The sequence below is a fragment of the Acomys minous genome, assembly GCF_964271855.1.
Source record: "Acomys minous genome assembly, chromosome: 6".
In the NCBI taxonomy this organism is placed as follows: Eukaryota; Metazoa; Chordata; class Mammalia; order Rodentia; family Muridae; genus Acomys; species Acomys minous.
This window is the reverse complement of record NC_140487.1, coordinates 38,247,730-38,274,423: the sequence shown is the minus strand read 5'-3', so window position 1 is coordinate 38,274,423 and position 26,694 is coordinate 38,247,730. Positions and strand designations below refer to the sequence as shown.

General features: G+C 42.1%; 1 protein-coding gene across 9 annotated transcripts in view; it reads left to right on the top strand.

The window, feature by feature from the left end:
• SRPK2 (SRSF protein kinase 2) overlaps window positions 1–26,694 on the top strand; it is a gene marked incomplete at its 5' end in the record, with an annotated part of 194,658 nt that overhangs the window by 102,692 nt on the left and 65,272 nt on the right. For 8 of the 9 annotated variants that reach the window (XM_084788062.1, XM_084788067.1, XM_084788068.1 and 5 more), the window contains one exon: window positions 22,971–23,122. In XM_084788062.1, coding sequence (XP_084644188.1) covers window positions 22,971–23,122 — 152 coding nt within the window. Of the gene's footprint in view, window positions 1–6,634; window positions 6,858–22,970; window positions 23,123–26,694 lie in introns of those variants that run through there. The other variant, XM_084788063.1, reaches the window with a different exon arrangement.

Genomic DNA, 26,694 nt, shown 5'->3' with positions numbered 1-26,694 from the left:
CCAGAGTCTTTTTGCTGTGTGCGTGTTGCCTGTGTGCAGCTGTCAGCCTCAGCGCTGAGCACTGCCTTCACCTAATCAGGCCTCACCCTCAGATCTGTCCTGCCATGGGCTCGCGCTGTCTTTAGGGCGTGGTAGGCCGAGTGGGGATGAGATGCCTTTGCTGTGCAAGGACTAAGCCTGTGTGTTTGACATAATATAATGGTGTAGCTTACAGTTTTTGTTTTGTTTGTGAAAACAAGTATCTGTATGGAATTTTGGGTGTTTGGTTGTTGCTCTGAGTTTCTCTTGCTTCCCGGGACCGACCAGGTTTTCAGTTGTGGGTCTTTTCATTGCCATTTGAGCTCCAGCTGCAGGGTGGGAAGATTGCTGCTTCTGAGAGAGCAGTAGCACCAGTCACTGCAGCCAGGACCAGAGTGCTTTAATATACACGAGATGCTTCTGTGTAAAATGACATGAGCTTGTGTGTGAAATCCCAGAGTTACAGATTGTTATGTATCTCCAGACCCGTTATTCTTACGTCTAATGAGCTTACATTGCCTCTTTGATAATCCTCTAATGCAGGATCAGGATTGTTCTTTACTTGCTCTCAGTGACTTGCTTTGCTGGGGAAGAGAAGGTAATGGTTTGTAGTCACAGTTCCCACTGCTGTGCTACCTTCTGTGGTACACGATAAGACAAGGGGATGGGTGCACTAGCCTGGTATTCCAGTAACTGTATATGTTTTGGTTTGACACCGAAGTTGGGGCCTTGTTAAAAAAATATACATTACATATATATGTAAGTACATATGTATGTATTTTAAATACATGTATAGTTTTTAAAAGTCAGCAATTATTTTTCTCCTGATTTTTATATTGAGAAATATATACATATGATAGTTTCCTAAAGTCTTTACAAACAAATGTGATTTTATATTTATTGAAAAATACATTTGCTATTTTGGCTTTATTAATAAAGAGTTTTGAGGTCTTTAGATTCTGAGACTCAACAGAAGTTTGTATGTGGTAGGTACCTGCTATATTTTGAAACCACTGTGTGTGTGTGTGTGTGTGTGTGTGTGTGTGTGTGTGTGTGTGTGTGTTTAATGGGGTTTCAAACTTGCTATCCTCTTGATTTAGCCTCCCAAGTGCTAGAGTTACAGGCGCATACCATACTCTCAACTATGTTGAGGCTAGTTTACATTAACTTAGCTCACAATCTTTCACACTGCACTGCAGCATTGTACATAGAATTTCTCAGACACAATAGCAGGAACTGTTCCTATCATTCTGTATATTAAAACTGATGTGTTGAAATTTTATTTTTTAAAATGTAAGTTCACATAGTAATATGTTGGTAGTGTCACCTGTCTGGACAGCAGGCCTAGAGGCTTCTATTACACTATTTTTAAAGACCACTCATAAGAAAATTTGTAAGTAGTATAAGATATAATAGGGAAACATTTTTCCCCGAATTCTTCTTTTTTCACTATTTTATGGATGCATGTTTTCTAGACATAACCTGTTAAATTTCATTAATAAGTTTCTGTCTCTGTGCCTATAACTATAATGTAAAAAAAATGTCTGGGTGGATTGCTATCAGATTTAGAAGATTTAGAATGTACGACATTCTAAAAGCCAAACTTATATATCATGTATAACCACGGTTTTGGGGGACATGGTGGCTGTCATTTGTTAGAGAGGTCAGTTGGTGCTCTGGATGCACATGGGTGAGGCCACTGCTTTCCTGTGCAAGTCCTAAGTAGGAAGATACTCACAGGTAGGGGTTCATGACGTTTGTAGAGAGAATTATAAAACATTAAAGGGCACAAAGTCACATGTGTGCGCGTACACAAATGTCATTTCTTTTCAAAAATACCTATCTCATTTTTTTTAAAATCTAAATTCAGTGTATATGAGTAACTTAATAATCTGATCTAAAAATAAATAGTCACTGAAAATTGCTGTGCACACAGCATTAATAAAGTTAGAGTTCGGGTTCAGTGATGCTTCCGGTAAAGAATATTCACCTCTATTTGCAGAACTGAATATGAGCATAACCTTGCCCCTTAGGGGACTTATGTTTGGATGTCTGTCCTTGCTATTTCTCTAACCAGGACTGAGACTTGTCTCAGCTATCCTGCTGTTGCCCAGAGTCAGGGGGATCTTGCAGGCTCCGTGCAAGCCAACTGCCGCACACCTCCTTACCCCAATGTCTCTAGGCTGGGCCTTTGTGCTTGTAGTCTGCAGACAGCACCACTTCCCTGCGTTCTCCATCCATCTTCCAGCAGGACAGGCAGCTTGGGCTGTAACAGCAGCGGCTCCTTGCTGGGGCCTGGCTGGCAGGTCTAGGACCAGCTCTAGTCAACAAAGACATCTAGTTGTGCAGAACTGGCTCCTCCACACACCGAGCAGCTTGTAGATGGAATAGATATTGGAGTAGACCATCTCAAAGTACTAGATATGGGCTGGAATGGCAGCCAAGTTGATCATCCTGGGCCTTCTGGGAGACCCCACACCCCATAATTGTCTTTGTGAAGTATGGTGTTCCTGTTAGTGTTCTCTAGGCATTTATTTTAGAAACTCTTAAGATATGTAAGCAACGGTGAGAAACTTCTAAAGAATACTGTGGGGTAGTGGACTGAAGAGATACAAGAAAAACCTAACCCAGTTGTATACTCCTATTCTTTGAAACCATGTATGTGGGTGCGTTTTGCCTGCAAGCAAACACAGCTACCTCAGTGGGTACCAGCCTTGTGTGCTCTGATCAAATTCAGTTCTGCTACTCTCTGCCTAGAAACCGCACCTTGAGGTTTTTGATTCCAAGCTTGCTTCTCTACCTTCAGATAGCAGTGCAAATGCTGGCTTACTTCTCCTGTGCTTCTGACTTACCTGCTCAGGTGCTCATTGCAGTTTCTGTAACTTGGTGGATTTGATAGAGCACTCAGGAAACTCAGTGCAACATTTACACCTAACACTTGAGTATAGTATTTCAACAAGTATTTCGGATGGGAAGATGCATAAAGTGTGGTGTGGAGGAATGGGTGTGGAGCCGCATGCTCCCCCCAGGCCAACCACCCTCTGGAGGTTGCATTACAGAAGCGTGACTCAGTAAATCATTGACTGTTGGCAGTCAACTTAAACAGCCTTTCAGCACCTCCACCCCTACAGGATTTTGGCTATACCCTTGCCTTATTCTGGCGTGGTCTTTCCTGTGACAAGCTTCCCATCCTGAAGCTACTCAGGGCTGCCAGCTGTCTGTCGGCTGATTAATACACAGTCACTGCTTTGGAAAGTCCAAGGATTTTTGTAGTTGTATGCCAGGAATGCGGGAATTAAGACCACATTATATTTCAGAATATCCCAGTTAGCACTTCTTCTGAATAAATACTGAAGTAAGCAAACAAAAAATTTAAAACTTACCGGTAAGTTTATTTTTGTTTTTCTTTAGTTTTTGTTGTTGTTTTTAATTAATTTATACAGATTACAACTCAGTGGTTATCCCATCACTTGTATCCTCCCATTCCTCCCTCCCTCCTGCTTTCACCCTATTCTTCTCCCCTGGTCTGTGACCAACGGAGATCTCCTCCCCCACTATATGGTCATAGGCTATCAAGTCTCATTTTGGTAGCTTGCTTATTCTTTCTTTGAGTGCCATCAGGCCTCCCCACCAAGGGGAGGTGGTCAAGTATGGAGCACCAGAGTTCATGTCAGAGTCAGTCCCTGCTCTCTACATAACTGTGGAGAATATCTGTCCATTGGCTAGATCAGAGTAGGGGTTTGGTGTTTACTCCTTGTATTGTCCTTGGTTAGTACAATAGTTAGAATTGTTGTTTTTGAGACAGGGTTTCTCTGTAGTCCTGAGTGTCCTGCCCTTGCTTTGTAGACCAGGCTGGTCTCAAATTCACAAAGATCTGTCTACCTCTGCCTCTCGAGTGCTGGGATTAAAGGTGTACTCCACTGTGCCTGACTCTTATCAGGAAATTTGCTGTTAAAAACTTATTTCCTGGGCTGGAGAGATGGCTCAGTGGTTAAGAGGACCTTGGTTCAATTCCCAGCAACCACACAGCAGCTCACATCTGTCTGTAACTCCAGGTCCAGGTAATCTGCACCCTCACAGATGTGGATGTAGGCAAAATACCAATGTGCATAAAAATAAGTAAATCTTAAAACTTATTTCTTGCCCAAAGCAGTTAATTCTCAGAATATAGCCTTCATTTGTTGATCAGACTTTATAAGTGTCAAATTTTACCAATTATGGCGTCTTTAATATTTTCATAAATAGTGTGTTGCTTTTAATACGGTTATGTCCCTGTAAGGAAAACATTTCAGTCAAAGATGCATGCATGACAAAAGGTGCTTTTATGTTACAGACACTCTTTGGCTTGAGAGTGTAAAATGGTTAGTTGCTTTTGATGTTTTTGATGAAGTGGTCTGTACTTGCTAAAAGTGATATTTTAGCTGAAGATGGTGATGTGTACCTTTACTCACTGCAACAGAAGGATTGAGTCAGGAAGGGCAAGTGTTCAAGGCCTGCCTGGGCTGTATCTTCAGACTGAAAATATCATCGGACCTTAAAGTTTATATGATGAAAATAATGTCCTCAATATTCTTTAAAATATACCTGGGTAAGTTTGAATGGAAATACCCAGAGATATCACAACTTATTTCTGGAAACTAGAGCTGTAAACAGTTTGTGATTCTGTGATTTAGTGTGAACGAGTATTTTTGAGATGTAAAGAAAAGCACACCTTTTTAAGGACAGAAATTAGTTGTCTGTAGTAAAGGAAGATGACCGGGCTAGGTCGGGCTGGGCTGGGCTGGGCTGGGCTGGAGGGGATGAGGCTTGGACTGGCTTGTGCAGTGGGGATGCATGAGGGATACTGTTGGAGAATAAGCATCATGACTCATGTGGGTTACAGGAATACTTCAAGAATGTTCTGTGATGCTGACCTTAAAATGTAAGTTCAATGGAGAAAGCAGAGTACTAAACTCTCTTTTACATCAACTTTACTTAGCATGTTTTCTGAATTGAAAGCCTAATATACTGTGTTGTTGTTTATGGTTGTCTGACATAGATTGTTTTGGTATAATTGAAAACCATGATTAGTATAATAAATCTCCCCCCCCCCCCCAACACACACGTCACAGGGTTTCTCTCTGTCACCTTGGTATTTTGGAACTCACTCTGTAGACCAGGCTGGCCTTTAACTTAGAGATCTACCTGTGCTTCCCGGTGCTGGGATTAAAGGTGTGGGCCACCAGGCCTGGCTAATGTAGTGTAATTACTGTTTAAAGAAACATATATTGATAAGGATAAATGCCCTGCCGCTGAAACCCTTTGTTCTGCCATGTTTTTATCAGCTTTTTGTTGCCTGCATTGGTCTCTGCACTCTTTGCTTGTATTTGGATCACAAGCGTGGTTTCGTAAATAAATAGAGGGCACAAAGTAGAACTCTGTTAGAGATGATCGTGTGATTATGACTCTTGGTTTTTTGTTTTTGAGATCGGATCTCACTATGTAGCCCTGGCTGTACTGGAACTTGTTATAAAGACCAGGCTGGCCTCGAACTCATGGAAATCATGTGCCTCCCAGGTGCTGGGATTAGAGGTGTTCATCTGCATGCCCAGTAGGCGGTGACTCATGGGGATATATAACCCAGGTGTGTATGTCTCCTAGTGATGGGTGCCCAGACCACATTCCAGACCTACTCAGTCAGACTCTCCTTGGTTTTGCTTTTTTGTATTCTGAAACTAATTACAGATTGTGGTGGATAGTCCTAGTTAGGACCTGTTTGCTACAGCTTTCAAAAAGGATTTAATTTTGGTTGCATTTTATTTCCTACCTAACTTGTGATTTTTCATGCTAGGATGTCAAAACAGGGCCCCAACTTTTCTAGCATTTTTGCTATTATATCCTGTGGTGCTTAGAGTATCAGTAATAATAGTACCCAGGTCCTTTCTGCTACCATATATGCTCATAAACATAGTGCCTTCTGCCTCCTACTCCTCTGATGATGTCTCTTGATGCCTGTTCTGTCCTGTGTCCTTTCAATTTTATATTGTTTTTCTAAGTATTCCTAGAGACTTAACAAGAAATGAACATTCTCCCCTTTACCATGTTTTGTTATTGTCATAGACCTTATAACAAGCTCTAGAAACTGCATGCTGGGGCTGTATTAAGGGATTTGTGCGGCTGGAGAGATGGCTGAGCAGTTACAAGCCCACATTGCTTTTGCAAAGGACCTGAGTTTGAGTCACACCACTCATGTCAGGTAGCTTAAAACTACCTGTAACTCCAGATCCAGGTGAGCGATGTCTCTGGCCTGTTTGGTAATCCTCAGATGCATATTATCCCCAGCTACCCCGCCCTGATTAAAAATGAAAAAAAAATCTTAAAAGAATTTATTAAACACTTTCTACTTTATTTTATTTTGGTATTTATATACTTGTCACAGCTAATATGTTCAATTCCTGCTTGCATGACAGACTTAACTCAGTTTAGCAATATAGTTGTAAATATTTCTTGAACAAATAAAGTATCTACCCCCATACTTTTGTAATCAAGTAGAATTTGGAATAGTAGGAAAGAATACCAAGATTTATGACATGAGAGGGGTTAGCTCAGTTCTGATGTAGTCAGTACCTGAGCTCACTTGACATGTGTTGATGGGATGCTTAGAACAGAGGGCCTGGAGTTCTTGTGCTGTCAAGTGGATATTTTTGATACTCCTCAGGGAATCCTTCAGTTGTCAGATACACCGGTGTTCACACAGAATGTCTGTGCTCTAATTTTAAGAGACAGAAATTTATGGGTTTTGATTTCATGGGTACCGTCCTCAGCACCACCTCATGTTTTGAATTCCTGTTCCACCTAAGGCAAGTCTCCTTTGTGGCCGTGTGTGTGTGTGTGTGTGTGTGTGTGTGTGTGTGTGTGTGTGTGTGTGTCAGTGTAAGTGTGTAACAGGGTCTTGTTATATACCCCTGGCTGGCCTGGAACATACTTTATAGATCACCATTTTTGTTGCTCCTGGAAAGTTGGGCCTATAAAAGTATTTGACCATGCCCAGGAAGGGTCTTTTGAAGTCTAACTTTAAATGTTTTGTTTTTTCATTTGTTAATTACTGCTCTTCCAAGGTAGTTAGTGCTTTAAAAATAAGGTGAAAGTCAGTACTGCGTTTCCCAGGTGTAAATGTTAATTACTTTGAGTTGTGTAAAGGGGGTCTTCTTTTTCTTCTTCTTCTTCTTCTTCTTCTTCTTCTTCTTCTTCTTCTTCTTCTTCTTCTTCTTCTTCTTCTTCTTCTTCTTCCTCCTCCTCCTCCTCCTCCTCCTCCTCCTCCTCCTCCTCCCTTCACCTCCTCTTTCTAATATGGCAATAAAAATTATTTGGCTTAAACTAGTTGGAATGTGATAAAAATGTGTTAACAGCAATTCACAGAAAACACCCTACTCATGGCTACATTGACCTACTGGTTTCATAAGTAATAACAAGGTCATCACTTTTAGGTGCATAGTTCAATAACACGTCTGTCTAACTAAGCACGATCGTGAGAAGACATTTTTGTGGTCAGATCTCTCTGACTTTCTGGTTCGTAGCAACCCCTTGTCTGCTGTCTGTGGCTGAAGCTTTACTCTTCAAAATGGCATCTTGCTATGTGTAGTTCTTTGTGCTCTGCTTCTTTGGCTTTTGAGTTCATGTTGTGCTTGTTTATGGCTGCTGATTCATTATCCAGGTACAATTGATCTCTTTTTATGTGTTAGGATTCCTTGCCTGCATGTATGTATGTACTACATGCATGTCTGTTATCTGTTATCTGGTACTGGTTTTACAGACAGTTGTGGCTTGCCATGTGGGTGCTGGGAACCAAATCTGGGTCCTCTGGAAAAGCTGCCAGCACTGTCAACTGCTATCTCCAGCCCTTATTGTTGTTATTAAAGTTAAATAAAAAAAAAAAAAACCAACAAGGTAAATTAGAATTAAGAACTGTTTGTAATGGTTTTGATTGTTGCATGTGCTTTTGTGATAGGAGATCTAAATCCTCAAGAGGCTGCATGTACATTCCATGGACTAGGTGGCTCCTGTCACCACCGAGTCCCTGTCCTTCTGCACGTATCCTGTCCATCCTGCCTCACTGCCAGCAACCTGCCACTTAGTGTTCTGCTCTGTTTCCTTTTCACTTGCAAGTGTCCTCAAACACATTATTTACTGCTCCCCCTCATTATTTCTCAGCTACAAAATAGGATGAATGTACTGTGTCACAGAACTGCTTTGAAGATTGAGTTAATGTGAATAAAACACAGGGCAGCACTGTGTTCCCATGTGTGCGCGCATGTATGCATGTTTGAGAAGGGATCTCACTCTGCAAGCTCTGGTTAGCTTGGAACTGGCTATGTAGATAAGGCTTGGCTTAAAACCACAGAGATCCACTTGCCTCTGCCTCCTGAGTTCTGGGACTGAAGATGTGTGCCACTATGCCAAGCAAGTGTTTTGTTTTTAAAATACCACTGTTATAAATAGTGTGTTTATTGCCAGACTGAAGACACACATTCCATGTACTCAAAACAAGGTTAACATTTACTAGCCTTCTGAGTGCCAGCATGCTTTCTTGGTCTTTAGACTTTCCTTCATGATCATTTCTTGTTTTTCTGAACACTATTTTGTATTAGTTGCTTTAGAAAGAGAGTCTGTGGATGATAAATTTAGTTTTTACATTTTTGAAAATACCTTTTCTTTGTATATAATGTTAGGCAGATGTTCACTAAGCATGATTAGGCAGGAAAACTAGCTCCTCCCCCACGCTGTTCTTTATTTTTACTACATTGAGGACTTTGGCACTGCAGCATTTTATGTGCTTTCTTTCTTTAATAATTTATTTAATTTTACTTTATGTGCACAGGTGTAAGGGTGCCAGATATACTGGAACTGGAGTTATGGACAGTTCTGAATTGCCGTGTAGGTGCTGGGAATTGAACCCATGTTCTCTGGAAGAGCAGCCAGTTCCCTTAACCACAGAGCCATCTCTCCAGCCTCTCTGCCCCCTTCCTTCTTCTTTTTTTGCTTTCTTATTTTCTTTAATTGTGAACATTTCTCAGCTGTTATCACTTCTCACAGCAGCCCTTTCTCTGTTCCCTGTCTTTCTAACACCTCCAAAAAGCAAATAGAGGCCAGATCTTGTCGTTATCTACCCCAGGCCTCAGTTTTTCCTTGTTTCATTTCATTTGTGTTTGGGACACAGTCTTGACTATGTCACTCAGGCCAGCCTGGAGTCCATGGATCTTTCTGCTTCAGCCATCCAACTGCTAGGATTACCTGTCTACCACCGTGTTGGCTGCAGTTTGCCTCTCGTGTTTTTATTTCCTGACTCTGTGTTGCTCCTAGATCGTGTCTTCAGACACACCTTGCAGGCTCTTGACTGTGGTCCAGATGGCCTAGCAAGCATTGTCCCTCTGCAATCCATAGATTGCTGACTTAACCACCTGTGGACTGTTGGGGTGAGAGGCAAACTGTGCGTGTCCTGAGCACTTGTATTATGGCATAGCTACTACCCATATAGCATTTATATTGTGTTAGACATTTTAAGTTACCTAAAGATGGCGTGAAGTATATGCACAGATTACATGCGGATACTGTGGCACTTAGCCTAAGAGAAGGGAACATTCACAGAGTTTTGTATCCATGGGTATCAGGAACCACTATACTTTCTATTGTAGTCATGTTTTGTAATGCTAGTGTGATGTCCGATTTTTGTCTGCTATTATTAATATTAATATTATTATTTTGCTTGTGCTTAGGTGTGGTTTTCATATTTATATTGTGGTTGCAAAAATGTTAACTCACATTTGTGCTATGTAATCTAATTGCTGAGTGTCCCAGTGAGCACAAGTGGAGGGTGTATTTGTCCCAAGGGGCTTTGTTTTTACTTGCTCCCTGGGATTGCCACCAACACAGAAGCACTCTAAATTAACTTCTTGGTTTGAGACTTCAAGACTGAGCAGTTAACTGTGAATTTAAATGCTAATGCTTTCCAAGGGATGAAGCTTGGGGTAGTGGTTTTGCAGGGGAAGTTCCCTGCTTGTTCCCTGGCTATAGGAGTGGAGTGTATCTGACTGAGACCCAGGTGTTGGGAGCAGGAGAGGGCTCACTCTGTTGGATGAGCCACTCCTGGCTTGTGCAGCTGGAATCTAGACCTGCTCTCCTCGCTCTTGACCTTTTCTAATTTGAATGCGTGTGATGCTTCCTTGGAAAATGGTTTCCTGATGGGTTCTTATGTGTTCACCATCTCCAGCTGGAATAATAATGTTCGTCTGCATCTCGGAGACTTAAATTCAGTTTCTTTGGTAAGGTTGACATTAATGCTACTTGAAGTGTAGTCTTCAAATTTACACCTGATGTAAAGGTTGGACTTGGACTTGTGTGAGGATATGAAGGCATAGCTCAGTTTCAAGTGCTTATGTGAAGGAAAAAGTTGATTTCACTTTCTACATTATTATTAGTTTTTGTTTGGTTTGTTGTTGTGTATGTGCGATGTATGTGTATGTAGACAGGTGTGCAGTCATCTTTAACAACATTTGTGGAAGCCAGTTGTTGTTTGGCTGTTCTCAGCTGTTTCTTCATCACATTAAAAATTCATTCATTCATTCATTGCAAGAGAAGAGAGAATGTGTGTGTGTGTGTGTGTGTGTGTGTGTGTGTGTGTGTGTGTGTTGACAAGTACATGCCATGGTTTTCATGTGGTGTTCAGAAAACTTAAAGGAGTTGGTACAGGACTGAACCAGCTGAGCCATCTTGCCGTCTCCACCTTAGTTTTTTGAAACAAGCTTAATTGAACCTGAAGCTTCTGTATCATCTGACGAGCCCCTGGGGTCCTCCTGGCTCCATCTCCCAGCACTGCTGTTGCAAGATATTTGGTCCCGTTGTGAACTACAAAACTCTGTTTCTTGATTGGTGTGGTTTCTGGTAAACAGGTGATTATGATGTGGTTCATCCAGCCCTAGCACACACCTTTAACCCAAGAGCACAAGATTTAATAAAGTTAGCCCCAGGTCAAGAGGTGGAGCAAGAAACCAGCTGGCAAGGATTAAAGAATAGGAGCGACTTTGCCTTGCTGGTTATTTAAGACAGCATGGATAAGAAGAAGGGGCTTTTGAGATTTGAGCTAGCCAGCTCTGTGGCTTTTCCTCCTGGGCTGTCAGCTGAGCTAGCAGGCTTTGAGCCTTGGGCTTTTGGGGTTTTCTTTGGGGACATGAGCTAAGTAGGAAGGTCAGCTGGATGCTCTCTCTGCCTCTCTGAGCCAGCAAGTTTTCACCCCAGCATCTGGCTTCTGAGGCTTGTTTGGTAAAATCAAATGCTTTGGGATTTACTTTTTTTAAAATAACATTTTGGTGCTCCATGTTGGGTGCCATATGTAAAAGGAACTTTTATTCACCTGTTTCAATTGTCATCTTAACTGCCTCTGTCTGCTAACCTAGGCCTAGTCCTGGAAGCATCTCACTTCCAAACAATCTAACCTAGGCCTAGAATGTCTTCAGCCTCTGAGACTTAATGCTGAATAAACTCACCCTTTCTTGTTATTACTGAGTTCATAGCTGGCTGGTTCAACTCAGATGTTCTGGCTCAAACTCCCCTCCCAGCTGACTTTTTCAATCTGGCTTCTCTCTTGGCCCTTGAATTGCTCTGCTCAGATTAGGGATCTGCTCTAATCTCATAGTCTGGCTCATGTGGTCTTCACCTGAGATTTCTCTAAAACCTCTCTATTAGTACCCAGTAACCCTGCCTCCATCCTCCCTCTGTCCTGCCCCTTAAGTAGCTTCTCTTTCCTCTCTTTTCTCGTGAGAGTTGGGTGTATCCTTTTCTGTCAGATGTTTCTCAGATTCATCACCTTTTCTGCCTCTCAATTAGACATCACTTTCAAACATGTGTGCTTCCTTCTACAAACTAACTTTACCATCCTTGTTTGGGGTTGAAGGCATGTACACCATGCCTTGACCTAAGCTTTTCTTTACCTGAAACTTGCTCTATACCAGGCTGGCCATGAGCTCAGATGTGTTTTTCTCTGTCTCCTGGATTCCAGGTGTGTTTGTATTCCAGCCGGATCACACAGACCTAGGTCTTTGGATGTGATCTCTTGCCAGAGTAGCCATGTTTTGAATTAAAATTCCTCTATACACTGTAGTTACAGATGTGTGCTTCTACCTGTCTCTTGTCTGGCATCTGGGGCTGAAACCAGGTCCTCTAATTGCTGAGCTGTCTCTCCAGCCGCTCCACCTTAGATTATTTTGAGACAGTCGTTTTTCACTGTGTCTAGACCTACCTGATTTGCAAAGACCAGCTTCCCGAGAGCTGCTTAGATATATTCCCTGCCTGTTTCTACCACCAAGAGCACAGAGAGCACCCTAGGAGGCCTGGCCATGCTCAAGTCCTCACACTTGCCTATGGAGCCACCCTAGTCTTCTCCTTTCTATATAAATTAATAATCAACGGACAGCTAATTAATTCTCCACGGGGTGGGGGTAGGGAGGACTGCTGCTGAACCTCTGATATGAACTCTGCAGCCCACGACTTGCTCACTGCTCCTTGGCAGTGCAGCCTTTCCGGCACACAGAGGAAGGGGATGCAGGCTATCCTGAAGAGGCCTGATGGCCTGTGGCCAGCAGGTGGGGGAAGAGGGCACCCCTGTAGGAGGTGTGGGGAAGAGGGCACCCCTGTAGGAGGTGTGGGGAAGAGGAATGGATAGGAAAGGGGATAACAATCAGGATGTGATGTGAATATTATAATAAATTTAAAAATCAATTAAAAATAATTTATTCCTGATGGCATATATGGAAAGCTAAACTGAAAAAGCATAGAAGTACAGGAAATTATTGAAAAATTAGCTCATCCTTGGAGAGCCAATGTTGCCTGCTGCTTGTTCTTCCATCTAGGTGTCTTATGTGTGCCGCTGTGTAAAGAAAAAATATAGTGCTCTGCTCTTTTGTATTTATTATTAATACATGTGAACTACTTTGTTATTCTTGTGTAATGATTTTATTAAGGTGATTTACATTGAATTTTCCCCACTTAAAACAATGCGGGTCATTGAGTTTTTTCAGTATACTCAGTTACACTTTTATTAACTCCAAAGAAACTTCATATTGTTGGGTAAATCACGTATTTCTTCCACTCTCTCAGCTTTAAGCAGTGACTAATCTACCTCTGTCTCTATGGATTTGTTTATTCCAGGTATTTTACTTATAAATGAAGTTATATAACTTTTCTTGGTGAGAAATGTGCGATCGCCACCCCAGGGAAACTCCATAGACATGTGTAGTGACCTCTACCCTGTGGTTTCAGGAGAATGTTCTTGAGGGAGCCATTTGTTTGATGTTAGTGTAATATTCTCCAGCTCACATTACATATTGTAGCATCTGTCAGCACCTCTGCTGTTGTCAGGTCCATTTAACGAACATGCCGTCACTATATTTATCATGGTTATTGACATTTGGCTTGTTTGCTCACTTGGCTGTGGGGAATAGTAGGGCTTGTTTGTGGTGCAGTGGTAGAGAATGAAACTGCTTTCCACGTGTGAGGCCCTGGGTCTCCTCCTCAGCACCAGTTGCATGGGGAACATTCCTACGAGCATTTATGTGCGGTTCTTTATGCGGATGGGCACCTTCACTTTTGGAAGTCATGTATCAGTTGAAGTTATGGAGGCTTATAGGAACAGGTCAACCTTTTGGAAAACTGCTAAACATTTCCCATTTTTGCATATCCTCCACAGCACATTATCTGTATTTACTATTATTTCTGTTCTTGTGGGTGTGAAGTGCTTTTTCATTGTGGCTTAATTTTTATTTATCTCACTGTTACTAGTAGAAATCATTTTTCCTAGAGGGTTCTCAGTTAGCCTAGCAGCTCTAGGACTTTGCTCTGTTGTGAGTTAGTGTCTGTGTCAGATGAGGGATGAGTATCCAGCTGTATTCTTTTGGATGTGTATACCCAGTTGTCCTGTCTGTTTGTTGGACAGACTAGTTTTCCTATATTAATGATCTTGGCACCCTTGTTAAACATCAGTGTATAGTAGGATTTTACTTCTGATCTTCCATCCACCCATGCCTTGCTCGGTAACACACGATCTTCATCATTGTTGCTTTGCTCTAAGTGTTGAACTTGGAAAGTGTCAGTGTTCTAGCTGTTTGCTTTTCCAGTCTTTCTTGGCTGTTCTAGAATGTTGTATTTCCGTATGCAGCTTAGCACAGAGGCTCAGCTTCAGCAAGGACGGCAGCTGGGGTTCTGAGAGCAGTTACATTGAGTTCAAGGTCAGTGGGACATGCTGTATTAGGATCAGTGCTTCAATCCAGGAAACGAGCTGGCCTCTGCTTATTTAGGTCGTCTGTAATTTTTTTCCAGCAATGCTTCATAATCTTTATACTATGTTTTGGACTTCTAAGTATTTTGTTTTACTGTATTTCTAAGTATTTTATTTTAATATCATTGTAAGTGGAATTTTTGTCTTAATATTACATTTGTTCCAATCCTTTTTATTCTGGGGCAGGGGGCCATTGAGACAGAGTTTCTTTGTATAGCCCTGGATGTCCTGGAACTCACTATGTAGACCAGGCTGGCCTCAAACTTAGAGATCTGCCTGTAGCATGCGCTATCACCACCTGGATGCTGTGATTAAAAGCATGCGCTATCACCACCTGGATGCTGCTCACCCCACCCTTCCTTCCTTCCTTCCTTTTCTTTCTTTCTTTCCTCCCCATAAGCCACCATGCCTGGTTCATTTCCGTGTGCGTGTGTGTGTGTGTGTGTGTGTGTGTAGTGCTGTGTCACAATGCTGTTCTTCTGTTTATAGACATTGTGATACTCCATTTTTACTGTTTATCACTAGGGTAAATTTCAATGAGACATGCTGAACCAGAAAGCATTTAGGTCCTAAAATCATCTGTATAATTTAAATTGGTTGTCCTATCTACTTAACCATTTTACTGTCTATTCTAAAATTTGAAGTTATTAAAAATAAAGTGTGAAGTGGTATAAAATCTTTATAGATTAATCATATTATAGAATATATCAGAAAATACACATTGCTAAATATTTCCCAAAGCAGTATTATCCAGAATTTGGTGATGGAAGTGTTCTGTTCTGCCTGTATTGTACTGCTACCAATGAGTGTGTGATTCTTGAGGCCCTGAGGCCCTGATGGAGTGATCAGTGAAACGTATCTTTTATTTTATTCAATTAATGTGCTTGCTGGCTACCACGCTATATACAACATTCTAAGATTACATTTATTTCATGTGTGTTTTGAGTTATCCCAGAGTATAGAAAATAAAGTATATTTGAAAATCATTGAAGTAATTTCATTAGTAATTGTAGATGCCTTTAGGTTTAAGGCTTATGAGAGTTTACAGAAGTTTTGTTCAAAGTGGCATATCTTGCATTATTTCCTGAGTAGCATGAAGCATTCATTCTTAGTTACAGCAGGTTTCTTTTCTTTTCTCTCCCCGTTTGGTTTTTCCAGGCATAGTTTCTCTATTAGCCCTGGCTGTTCTGGAACTTGCTCTGTGATGGGGCTGCACTTGAACTTGGCGATCCGCCTATCTCTGCTTTCCAATGCTGGTATTAAAGGCATACACCACCGCTGCCCAGCCATTATTATTTTATGTCTATGGATGTTTTGCCTGCATGTATATGTGTGTACCACTTACGTGCAGTGCTGTTGGAGCCCAGAAGAGGATGTTAGGTCCTCTAGCTGCTGTGAGCTACCAGGTGCTGGAAATTGAACCGGAGTCCTCTGAAAGAACAGCTAGTGCTCTTGTATTATTATTGAGGCAGGGAGACATTTTATTTCTCTATGTTGCCTTGGATGTCCTAGCCTCACTTTGTAGACCAGGCTGGCCTCAAACTCACAGCAATCCACCTGCCTCTGCCTCCCCAGTGCTGGATTACAGGTGTGCGCCCCCGAGCCCGCCTAATAGCCAGTGCTCTTCAGTGCAGGATTGTCTCTCAGCTCCTCAACGACCACCTGTTAGGGCTAAAATATAGATGAGCTGGGGAATCTTCATTGTCCACCTGCTAGGAAACAATGCCTTCTTAGGTAATAGGGAGGCAGTATTTTCTAAATATGGAACTAGTTGTGCCTTTTCTGTTTGGACCTGAGGGGAGCTTTTGTTTTTGTTCTCAGACCAGCTGATGTCTAAAAGAGAACGGCTCCCATTCCTGCTTACACAGCCGCGGTCCTTTTGCCCTTTCATTTATGTTAAACAGAGCCCAGTCTTCCTTTTGAGACAAGACCTGCTTTTTCTGCATGGTCTGCTGTGGTGCATTTTGAGGAACTTGATAGCTGTCTTTCTTTTGCTGCAGTATCAAATTACTACGCACAACTGTTTGAAACCGCATCCATTCATTAGCTTAGTTTTATGTATTGGAGATGAGGGCACACATGGTTATATTCTTGTTGGATAAAATTAAAGTGTCAGTTGACTGTGGAGTTCTTATCTGTCTCAGGACCTCCTGCACATTAAGGGATCTTTCTTTAGTTTGTAGAATGATGGTCTTTGTTGCCCTGCTCTCCTTTTAGTGGACAGCTAGGGACTCTTGGCCCTGGTAGATGTCGCTGGCAGTTCATAGATGGATGTTTGCTTTCTTCCAGGCCAGCTTGGTCATATCTTTGCTTCTCCCAAGACCAGCTAGAGAAAACGCTGATTGTTTCAATTGTATCTTATATTCAGTGTCTACCCAGCCCCAGAGGAACAGGGGTTTCACATGGTGAGAGCCACTGGGGCTCATGCTACATTGCCACTTGTTACAACAGAAAATTCACATATATGTTGATTTATAAGGAGCTTAGAAGTTACCGTTCAGTTGGAGAGGAATAAATGAAATTATTCTTTCTCTTGCCTAGATTGTGGCTTTACCGCATGTTAACATTTTAAATAAGTTATTTTGGGGGAAAAGTGTATGTTTTATTTATTGATTCTGTTTGTAAGTAGAAATGCCAACTGTCTATTTCCCAACCTAACATTACCACTAAGGTGGAGGGTAAAGGAGGAGGAAGAGAGGATTTTTAGGTCTGGGGCTTATTTTATGTGAACGTTGGTGAAATATTGATACTATGTGAAGGGATTCATCTGGAACGCCTCTTTGGATTTTGATTGAAGATTTATTGAACCACATTTTAAAAATTGTATCAGTTGCCATGTAAGCTGTAAACACTCCCCTCCCCCCCCACATGTACAATTCACTTGTCCATTTCTCTGCTAAAAGAGAAAGAAAAGAGAAATTATGAGCTGGAAGGAGCTCGGGACCCCTGTCTTGTTGCACAGTGACTTAGAGTGGATGTGTATTTTTCAAGGGTAACTCAGGTCCCTCCATTTTTGTTAGAGCAGGTGTGCCTGCAAAATGCAGTACAGAGTTGATGAGTGTAGTAGATTAATTCTAGTGTCAAAAGGAAAGTTTGGTTTTTAAAGCCACATTTTTAAAAGGTAGTATATCATTAGTATACTTAGTATACTTATTATGTAATATAATTCTTTGAAATTTTTAAGTAGCTAGCTTAAAAGTACCCTCTTAACATGTGCAGCTCAGTCTTACCCCATCTTTCCTACAAAACTGCTCATTTAATTTGTCTACTATATACCTTTGTTTATTTTGGATATCTGTTTCACAGTGCAATCATAGAACCTATGTTTTCAGGGCCAGTTAGTAGCTTTTACTAACAGCCATGCAGTAAGGAAGATGATGCACTCTGCAGCATATGTCAGCACTTCATGCCTTGAAGAATTTCACTGTGAGTTTATACTGCAGGTTATCTGTTTAGCAGTTGATAGACATTTGGATTGCTTCTGTACTCGGTTTAGGGAACATTTTGGGCAAGATTTCTGTATATACCTAGGAGTGGAATTGATGAATCATATGTCAATGCTGTGTAACTGTTTTGTGATTAGAAATGGCAACATTGTGTGAGTGGGTAAGAGAAAGCTTGTAGGGTTGGCTCTCCCCTGCATCATATGCAGTCTCAGGGGTCAAACCCAGGGCATCAGGTTGGTGGCAAGCACTTAGCCTTCTCATCCGTTCCAGTCTTTTAAATTTTTAAAATATTTTAAAGCATCTTATCTATTATTTTTATGTGTATAGGTATTTTTCCTGTATGTATGTCTGCACACCAGTGTGCAGTGCCCACAGAAGCCTGAAGGGGGAGACTGGAGATGCAGTCCTGAGCTGCCATGTGGGTGCTGGGAATTGAACCTGGGTTCTCTGGAAGGGCAACCAGGGCTCTTGACTGCTGAGCCATCTCTCCAAGTCCTCTCCCTTTAATCTTAAAGGAGTTTCCAGAATGTTGTATAAAATAGCTGTGCTATATTCTCACCAGCAGTATATGAGGGCCCATGTTTCCATCCTCCCTAACATTTGTTAATGTTGGATTTTTTTAATTATAGCTGCCTTGGTGTGGGAGGCAATTCATTGCAATTTTGATTTCCCTTTCCTGACTCCTGTTCTACTTTAATTCTGTTGCTATGCTAAAGCTCCCTGACTTAGGAAGAAAGGGCTTATTTTAGTTCACAATTCCAAGTTATGGTCCATCATTGTAGGGAAACGAAGGCAGAGACTAGAAGCAGCTAATCTGTCACATCCTCAGGCAGGTCAGAGAGATAAAGGCATGCGTGCCTGGTAGTGTTCAGCTTGCTCTGTACTCTTAAGAGTGCAGGGTCTCTTGCCTTGGGAATGGTGCCGCCCGTAGTGGCCTGGGTCTTTTTTCAGTAATAAATGTAATCAAGACAGTCCCTCCCCCCATGTGCTCACAGGCCAGCTTGATATAGACAGTCCCTTGTGTGAGACTCCCTTTCCACATAGTTCTAGATTATGATAACAAGTAAACAGTCAAAATGATGATACTGAGCATCATTTTGTGCCTTGATCATCCATATCTTTTCTTTGAGAAATATCCATCCTAATCATCTACTCTTGGTGTTTGTGATTGAACTTAGAACCTCGATGAGGAGCAAGTGCCACACCATTGTACTACATTCCTAGTTTCTTTTCCCATTTCTGTTTTAGTGATGTTTTTTTAATTTTTAGTTGTGTGAGTTCTTTGTATATTCTAGGATACAAGTAAGTCTCTTTTCAGTTATATGATTTTGAAATATTTTCTCCTGTTGAATGGGCTCTTTGTTTTCTTGATTGTGTGTGTGTGTGTGTGTGTGTGTGTGTGTGTGTGTGTGTGTGTGTGTGTAGTGGTGAATGAAAGCTTTTCCTTTGGAAGCTAGGCATGGTGATGGGGGTGGGGAGGGGGCTTAAAATCCCAGCAGTATTGAGGAGGAGACAGGAGGTTCTCTGGGCCTGACTTATCTGCCAGCCTAGCAAAATCTGCTAGCCTGGGGTCCCAGTGAGAGACCACGTATCAAAAAATAGGATGAGCAACTTCTAAGGATTGAAACTCAAGATTGGCCTCTATCCTCTGTGTACAGTGCACGTGAACACACACACACACACACACACACACACACACACACACACACACAGCAGGGAGAGAGAAAGGGTAAAGACTTTATTACATTTCTTTATTGGAGGTGGGAGGACATGCCGCACTGTATGTTTGGCGGTCAGAGGGCAACTTGAGAATGTTCTTCCCCTTCCTCCATGCATTTGAACTCAGGCCATCATGCTTGGCAAGAGGTACCTTTACCCTCTGAGCAATTTTGCCTGTTTAAAAGTTTTTTTAATTATGATGAAGTACAGTTTATTTTTTCTTTTGTTGATTGTTATTGGTATTGTGTATAAAAAGCCCTGCCTAACTCAAGATCAAGGAGATTACTCTGTGTTTCTGAGACTTCTAGATCTTTCTTTCAAGTATTTGATCCACATTAGAATAGTATTTATATGTATATATCAGGCATTCAACGTTGTTTAATTACTTATACATGAGTATATGCCATGAGTCTGGGTGCTTGCGGAGGTTGGAAGAGGTTGTTAGATAGAGCCCTGGAGCTGTAGTTACACATAGTTGTGAGCAGCCCACTAGTGAGCTAACCCTTGGTCCTCTGGAGGAGCAGCAAGCAGTAGCCACACATCAGTCTCCCCAGCACCCCATCCTACAGTGCACCTTTTTGTTTATTCCAGCACCGTTTCTTCAAAAAATTTCTGTCTTACACTGTTTGTCTTGGCATTCTTATTTTTATTTTTAATTCTTGGTTTTCGAGATAGGGTTTCTCTGTGTAGCCTTGGCTGTCCTGGACTCCCTTTGTAGATCAGGCTGGCCTCAAATTCATGGCTGATCCTCCTGCCTCTGCCTCCCGAGTGCTGGGATCAAAGGCATGCACCACCACATCTGGCTTGTCTTGACACTCTTATTGAAAATATTTATAGTTCCTCTCCAGTCTTATTTTTATGTATTTCTAATATTTCTTGTGTAGAGATGATGATGGTGGTGGTGGTGATGGTAATATAGCCCTGGCTGTCCTGGAGCTCAACTATGTAGACCTGGCTGGCCTCGAACTCCTGACTCCGCTTCTGCGGCTCCCACAAGTGCTGGGCTTAATGGCTTGTGCCATTATGCCTGGCCCTGGCTCTGGAACAGCTTCTTCATGGTGTTCATCAGCATGGATGGCAGTTGTCCTCTGGCCTACTGGAGTGCTTCACAAGCCTGTGCTTCTGAGATATCCTGTCTCCCTTGGTCTTTCAGATGGTTGATACTTCTACGTGCTTGGCAGTGCACTCAGATGACAGCTTCATCTGTGGTGCATGCTGTCAGTCTAGTATTTGAGAGAGAGAGAGGCAGGAAGATCAGTAGTTCAAAGCCTGTCTCCGCTATGTGGCATGTTTGAGGCCAGCCTTTTCTACAATAAGACCCTGTTTTCAAAAAAGGAAAGGAGCAAACCTGCTTTCCCACAGGTGCCAGGGCATGTTTTTGTGTGTCTTCTTTAAAAGAAAGACCTGCCTTCTCCATGTGACAGCAGTGACAAGTATGGGTGGATTAAAAATAATAATAATTGGGGCACAGTGTTTGGATATTACATCAGCACTTACAATGGTGTACTGCTTTGAGAAATGGTGCCAATTACTATGTGGTAGGTCATTAAGTGCTTTAGAAGAAATTGTTGTCACCAGTGTGACCAGGAGTGTAAACTTGAGGCTAAGCATCTGCTCTGGTCCAGTAGAAATACAGAATGTATCTTCCTTGTAACTTAAGATCCCAGTGTCCACATTAAACAAAGTAAAAAGTTGAGTGAAACTAATGTTAGCAATGCACTTTAACTCTTGCATAAGAGATCTTAAGAGGTAGTGCATAAAAAATGCTAAAATACTTTGCCTGTTTTGTACTGCTTTAGAGTTCCAGTGTGCGTTTCACACAACACACCTCAGTTTTGTGGCTAGTGGCTGCTGTATTAGGCGGCACAGTTCCAGTTGTTTCGATATGATAACACGTGAACTATTATGGCCATCAACATTTTTAAAGTTACTCAACAAACTGAATTTCAAGTACTTTCTGCCTGTGTTGTGTTCAGTGTAGTCCTTACAGAAAGGAGTTAGGGCCTCTCCTTAGAACAGAAAGTCTGGAAGTTTCTTGAGCTATAGAGGCTGTGCAGTGGCTGGGTTAATATTTGAGACACAGGTTCTGAGGATCTCAAAAGAAATTCTTTCCCCAATCACAGGTGTTCTCTGTTCTGCTGAGGAGAAGTTGTATGTACGAAATCCAGTACTCTTTATAGGACGTTTGTCTGTGTCTAGATACATTTTTGGTGGCTACAGCTATATGTGTATACACATTTATGTATATGCGTGTTACTGGTGAGTGGCTAAACTTGGTAAGCAATGTAGGCCTTTAATTAGCATTGCATGTGTCAGATATCTCTGTAGTTTTGTGATATAGGCCATGGCAGTTTGTCTAAAGTAACTGATAGGAATACATTCAAGTACTTTGTCTACATGAGTTAGATTTCTATCTGCTTTCAAAGTGTCCTGAACAAATTGGTCAGATAGATTTTGGCAACTCTGAGCAGTTTGCTCTGGGAAAAGATGTGATGCTTGCCTTTTATGACATGACTGTTAGTCTTCCTCAGGGGAAATGGAGAAGCTGTGACAAGTCTCTGCTTCCCACTTCCTCCATTCCTGGGCAGTCTTTAAAGCTTCCAGGGAAATGTGGCACTTCCCTAAGTCCTGTTGTGATTTTGGGCCCTTCTTGTGAAGTGGGGCCTGTGTTGACTATTCCCTCTAGTGTGCCACTGGGATCCTAGTGTCTGCTGCCTGGGTAACAGCTGGAACTTTCAGGGTTCCTGCCTTTTACGTGGAAATGCATGCAAGCCATGTCTTTCTTAGTGTGTTCTTCAGTTGTCCTGATAAAGGTGATGATACTTGGCTGTGTTTGCATTGGCAGGTCTACTGCTTTCTGATGGCATTTGGAATTTCTCCTGAGTCTCACTCTTCCTGCCTTTCTTTATTGCTTGTGGCAGTTTGAGTTATTTAATTGATAAGTCATATTCATTAGTTATAGTTAACTCATGCTAAGAACAATGTAGTGAAGGCTGGTAGGGATCTTAGATTCAGCCAAGAGGTCATATTTCCCCTTCAAAATGAATGAATGAATGAATGAATGAATGAATGAGTACATGTTTGGGCCATTTCTCTGGCCCAGGTTCTACACATTAGGACAAGCTAGCATCTTTCCTCTGATGGCTGACTTTGTTATAACATACAGCTGTGCATCACGGGGGAGGGTACTCTCTCACTATAATAAAATTTTATCACATTGTCAAGCCTTAAATATTGAATCTCTGAATAAATGGATGCTTGTAAAAAAACACTCCACTAATAAAGGGAAAGGTTGCCACCGTCCCCAGCCCATGTGATAAAGCATTGTTGGAATGAAACTAAAATGAGTGAAATGATTTTAATTGGCATTTCTTTTTAATGTGTGACAAGTTCTATTTTTTTTTTCATACTAAGGAATTCACATTTGCCTAAAATGCATGATTTACATCTTGTAAATAGATCTTTTTTTCCTGCTATTTTAGGCCGGAGCCTCAACAGAAAGCTCCTTTAGTTCCTCCTCCTCCACCACCGCCACCGCCACCACCACTGCCAGACCCAGCGCCCCCAGAGCCAGAGGAGGAGATTCTGGGATCAGACGATGAGGAGCAGGAGGACCCCGCAGATTACTGCAAAGGTGATGTGCTGGGACGGCGGGGGGGGGGGGGGGGGGGGGCTTTCTTTTCCTGTGCTGCTCCGTAAGTTGTGGGGTGGGCAAGGGGAGTTAGTATTGTAAGCTACTTGATATTTATTGATTTTTGCCTCCCAAGTTGACTATAGAGTGATGTCAGAAAATCTAGAAGGCCATAGAAAATTGTAAGAGAAAGAAAAATATCTATGTTTCACATACTGTAGGCATTTTAACCACATTTGATCTCTTACAATTGAAGATAACGGGCACAATAGACCATCCAAGAAGAGCGTAGGAAGTATTAGGTCCTGGGCTCCTAGCAGAAGCAAATTATGACTCTCAGATTGGGCTTTAAGTTTTTGCAAGCCTTGATGCCCGCTGGGCTAAGAGAAACATCCCTTCCCTGTGTAGCGTTACATCACCTAGTACTCATTACTGTGGGAAGAAAGCATGCACATTGTTTACAAAGAGAGAGAAATGTTCCTGGCATTGCACTTAAGGAAAAAGACATTCTGCGGATTGTTTCTGCTGCTGTGTGGTGTGGTAGGCTTTGTTCTCATCCTATGGAAGATACAGAAACTACTGAAGTAGACTCCTTTCCTCCCTCCCTCCCTTCCTTCCCTTTCTTTCTTCCTTTCTTTTCCTTCCTTCCCTGTCTGTCTCTCTCCTTTCTTTCTTTTCTTTCTTTCTTTCTTTCTTTCTTTCTTTCTTTCTTCCTTTCTTTCTTTCTTGTTTCTCAGTGTAGCCCTGGCTGTCCTGAAACTGACTCCATAGACAAGGCTGGCCTTGAATGTGGAGACCTGCCTGCCTCTGCCTCCCAAGTGCTGGGGTTAAAGGCATGCTCCACCACCGCTCAATAAAGTGGATGTTTTTGTGTTTATGCAGTCAAACTCCTAAGTGGCAAGAATGGTGTGTGATGAACACCGAGAATACCAGGAACTGGTTGTTGTACTTTGTACAGACTGGAATCTGATGTCCCGAACGACAGGAAGTCGCGGTGTCTCTTGGCCTGTCTCTGTTGCTTGTCTTGCTCACTTGAATTTTTATTCCCTATAATTCCGAGCTGCTGTGTTGTTGCTACATAGTTTACCTGCTGCCGATTGTAAGCATGTAGTTCAGCTTCTGTATATTGTAAGGGGAGGATGACAGAAGATGCATACGTGAGCAAACTGTGACCCCTTAGGGGATCTCTGGGCCAGTAGTGCTTAGCTGGCAGTTTATCACATCTAATAGGTGCAGCCACTAGTGCTGCTGTGGTTCAGTTGTCTGCTGAGAACAGGCTGAGCTATTCTGGTGTGAAGGTATAAGAACTCGGCTCTTGTAGTCTGACTCTCTCATAGGGACAGGAGTTTACCCATAGGATTAGCATCTCTCTCGTTCTTTCTTATTTTTAAATTGGGATTAAAAACTTTTTTATGTGTATGCACGTTTTACTCACACCTGTGCATGAGCACCACAAGTGTACCTGGTGCTGTTAGAACTCCTAAGAGGGCATCAGATCCCCTGGAACTGGAGCTGTAAGTGGTTGTGAGCCACTATGTGGGTGCAGGGAATTGAACCCAGGTCCTCTGGATGAGTAGCCAGTGCTCTTAACTGCTAAGCTGGCTCTCCAGGCCCTAGAATCACTAATTTCATTAGAAAAGAGAGTGGATCTTCTCCAGTGTCAGTCACTGTGGTGGAGATATAAGAGATAAGAGATGCAGTTTGGAAAAGACAGAAGAGGGGATGAGTTTGTCATCCTGTGTGTGTCTCTTGGTTTGGAAAAAGCAGTTGTCATAGGGGCTGCACACTCCTGTTTGGTGATCTTGCTGTTGACTGCAGTAGTCAGTATTCAGGAGCTGTTCCTCGAGCACATGCGTCCTCCAGTGCTGGCACGAGCGCTGTGCTGTTCGCAGTGTGGCCAGGGGGTGAGGCCAGTTCTCATATTTCTTCAGACCTCTGAACCGGCCCGGGGGACATTCCATTCCCAGACGGAGGACGAAGAGCAAAGAATCCTCCACTTAGGCCTGGTTCTAGGGAAACTCTGTGGAACCCTAAGCATCCTAAAGAGTACTACTGTCAATCTCAAGACGGCTTGCCAGTGCTGGTGACAGCTCTCGTCTGGTGTGCATGCTCAGCTGCGTGCTCATGCTCTTTCTTACTCTCATGCTGTCACTCTGAGCACTGTGTCTGCCAGGTGTCTCTGAAGGTTTGTACGGACCATAAAACTTTGTTGAAGATCATGGATAGAAATGCATCCAAAGGGTTTGTTTATATTCATCAGATTTCTGTTGGTGTGACAAAATTGCTTGAGATAATCAAAAGGAAGAAAAGGTTTAATTCATGGCATCAGGGTTCAGTCTGTGCCTGCTTGTCTCTGTTGTGTCAGGGCATGTCTAGAAAGTGGTCAGAAAGGAGAGGAAGGAAGACGTTAGAGTCCTAATAGGCAGTTTTAAGGACATGCTCTATAGTAGCCTTCCTTCCTTCCATAGGCTCCACCTTGTAAAGGGCCCGTTACTTCCCACTGGCATTGTGGGCTGTTGGCCAAGCCTTCAACACGTGCCCCTTGAAATACACTGAAGATTAAACCATAACAGAATCCTCAGACGGATTGAGGAAGAACTCTCCTCTGGTTATATTTTACGTGACCTTCTCGTTCTTTCCTTCTTAGATAGAAAAAAGAGCTTTCGACCTCAAAACTGGTTGAACTTAAACCACAGCACAACTCTCAGATCAGGAAGTTAATGCTGATGTTAGGCCCATTCAACCATCACACTTAATTTTGAATTTGCTAGTTGCCTGATATTACTCTTTATATAAAGTGATTACATGATAGAATCATATTACACTTTGCTTTTTTGTTCATTTAATCTGTTTGGGAGTTATTCAGTATTTTCTTGGTTTTTGTGACCTTCACATTTTTAAGGGTATTGTTTCTCAGAAAACCTCCATGTTGGTACTGTGTTCTTTCTTCTCAGTGTCTTAAGAGGTGATATACAGGTTAGCATCACTTAAGATGGGGGTGTCAGATCTCTCTACTACAGTTATCCTTCCTTCCAGTTAATTAATAGGTATCTTGTTGAGAATTATTTTGAGACTGCATGGATGTTTTAGTCAACATATCCGTCCCACTCCAGCCATCTGACTGTACGTCAGGGAGACTCACTTGTCCTCAATCTCTTTCTTAGTAAATGTCACTGGATCATCTTCACTTGTTCTGGTGCTTGAGTTACCCCACATTCAGACAGCATGGCCCCTCTGTGTATTCTTTTGAAATGTCTCAGTCATTTTGAACACTCATTTTTAATTTCTGAAACAACCTTCAAATACCATAAGACATTCTAGATTTATATATTCTTATCCTAGCTCTAGAATAAGCCTTTTCATATGGAACTCTGGGTCTTTTTTTGTGAAGAACACTATCTGGAAAACAAGAGCTGCATATCACGCGTCTTCATTAGTGTTAGGGTGACTTTAATTAACTTCATTAGTGATAATAGTTATCATTACTGCTTCCAAAACCGTATCAGAGCTCGGGACACACATACCTTTTATGTTTACTTCTGTATTCTTTTGTGTGTATACTGGGCTTAATCTGA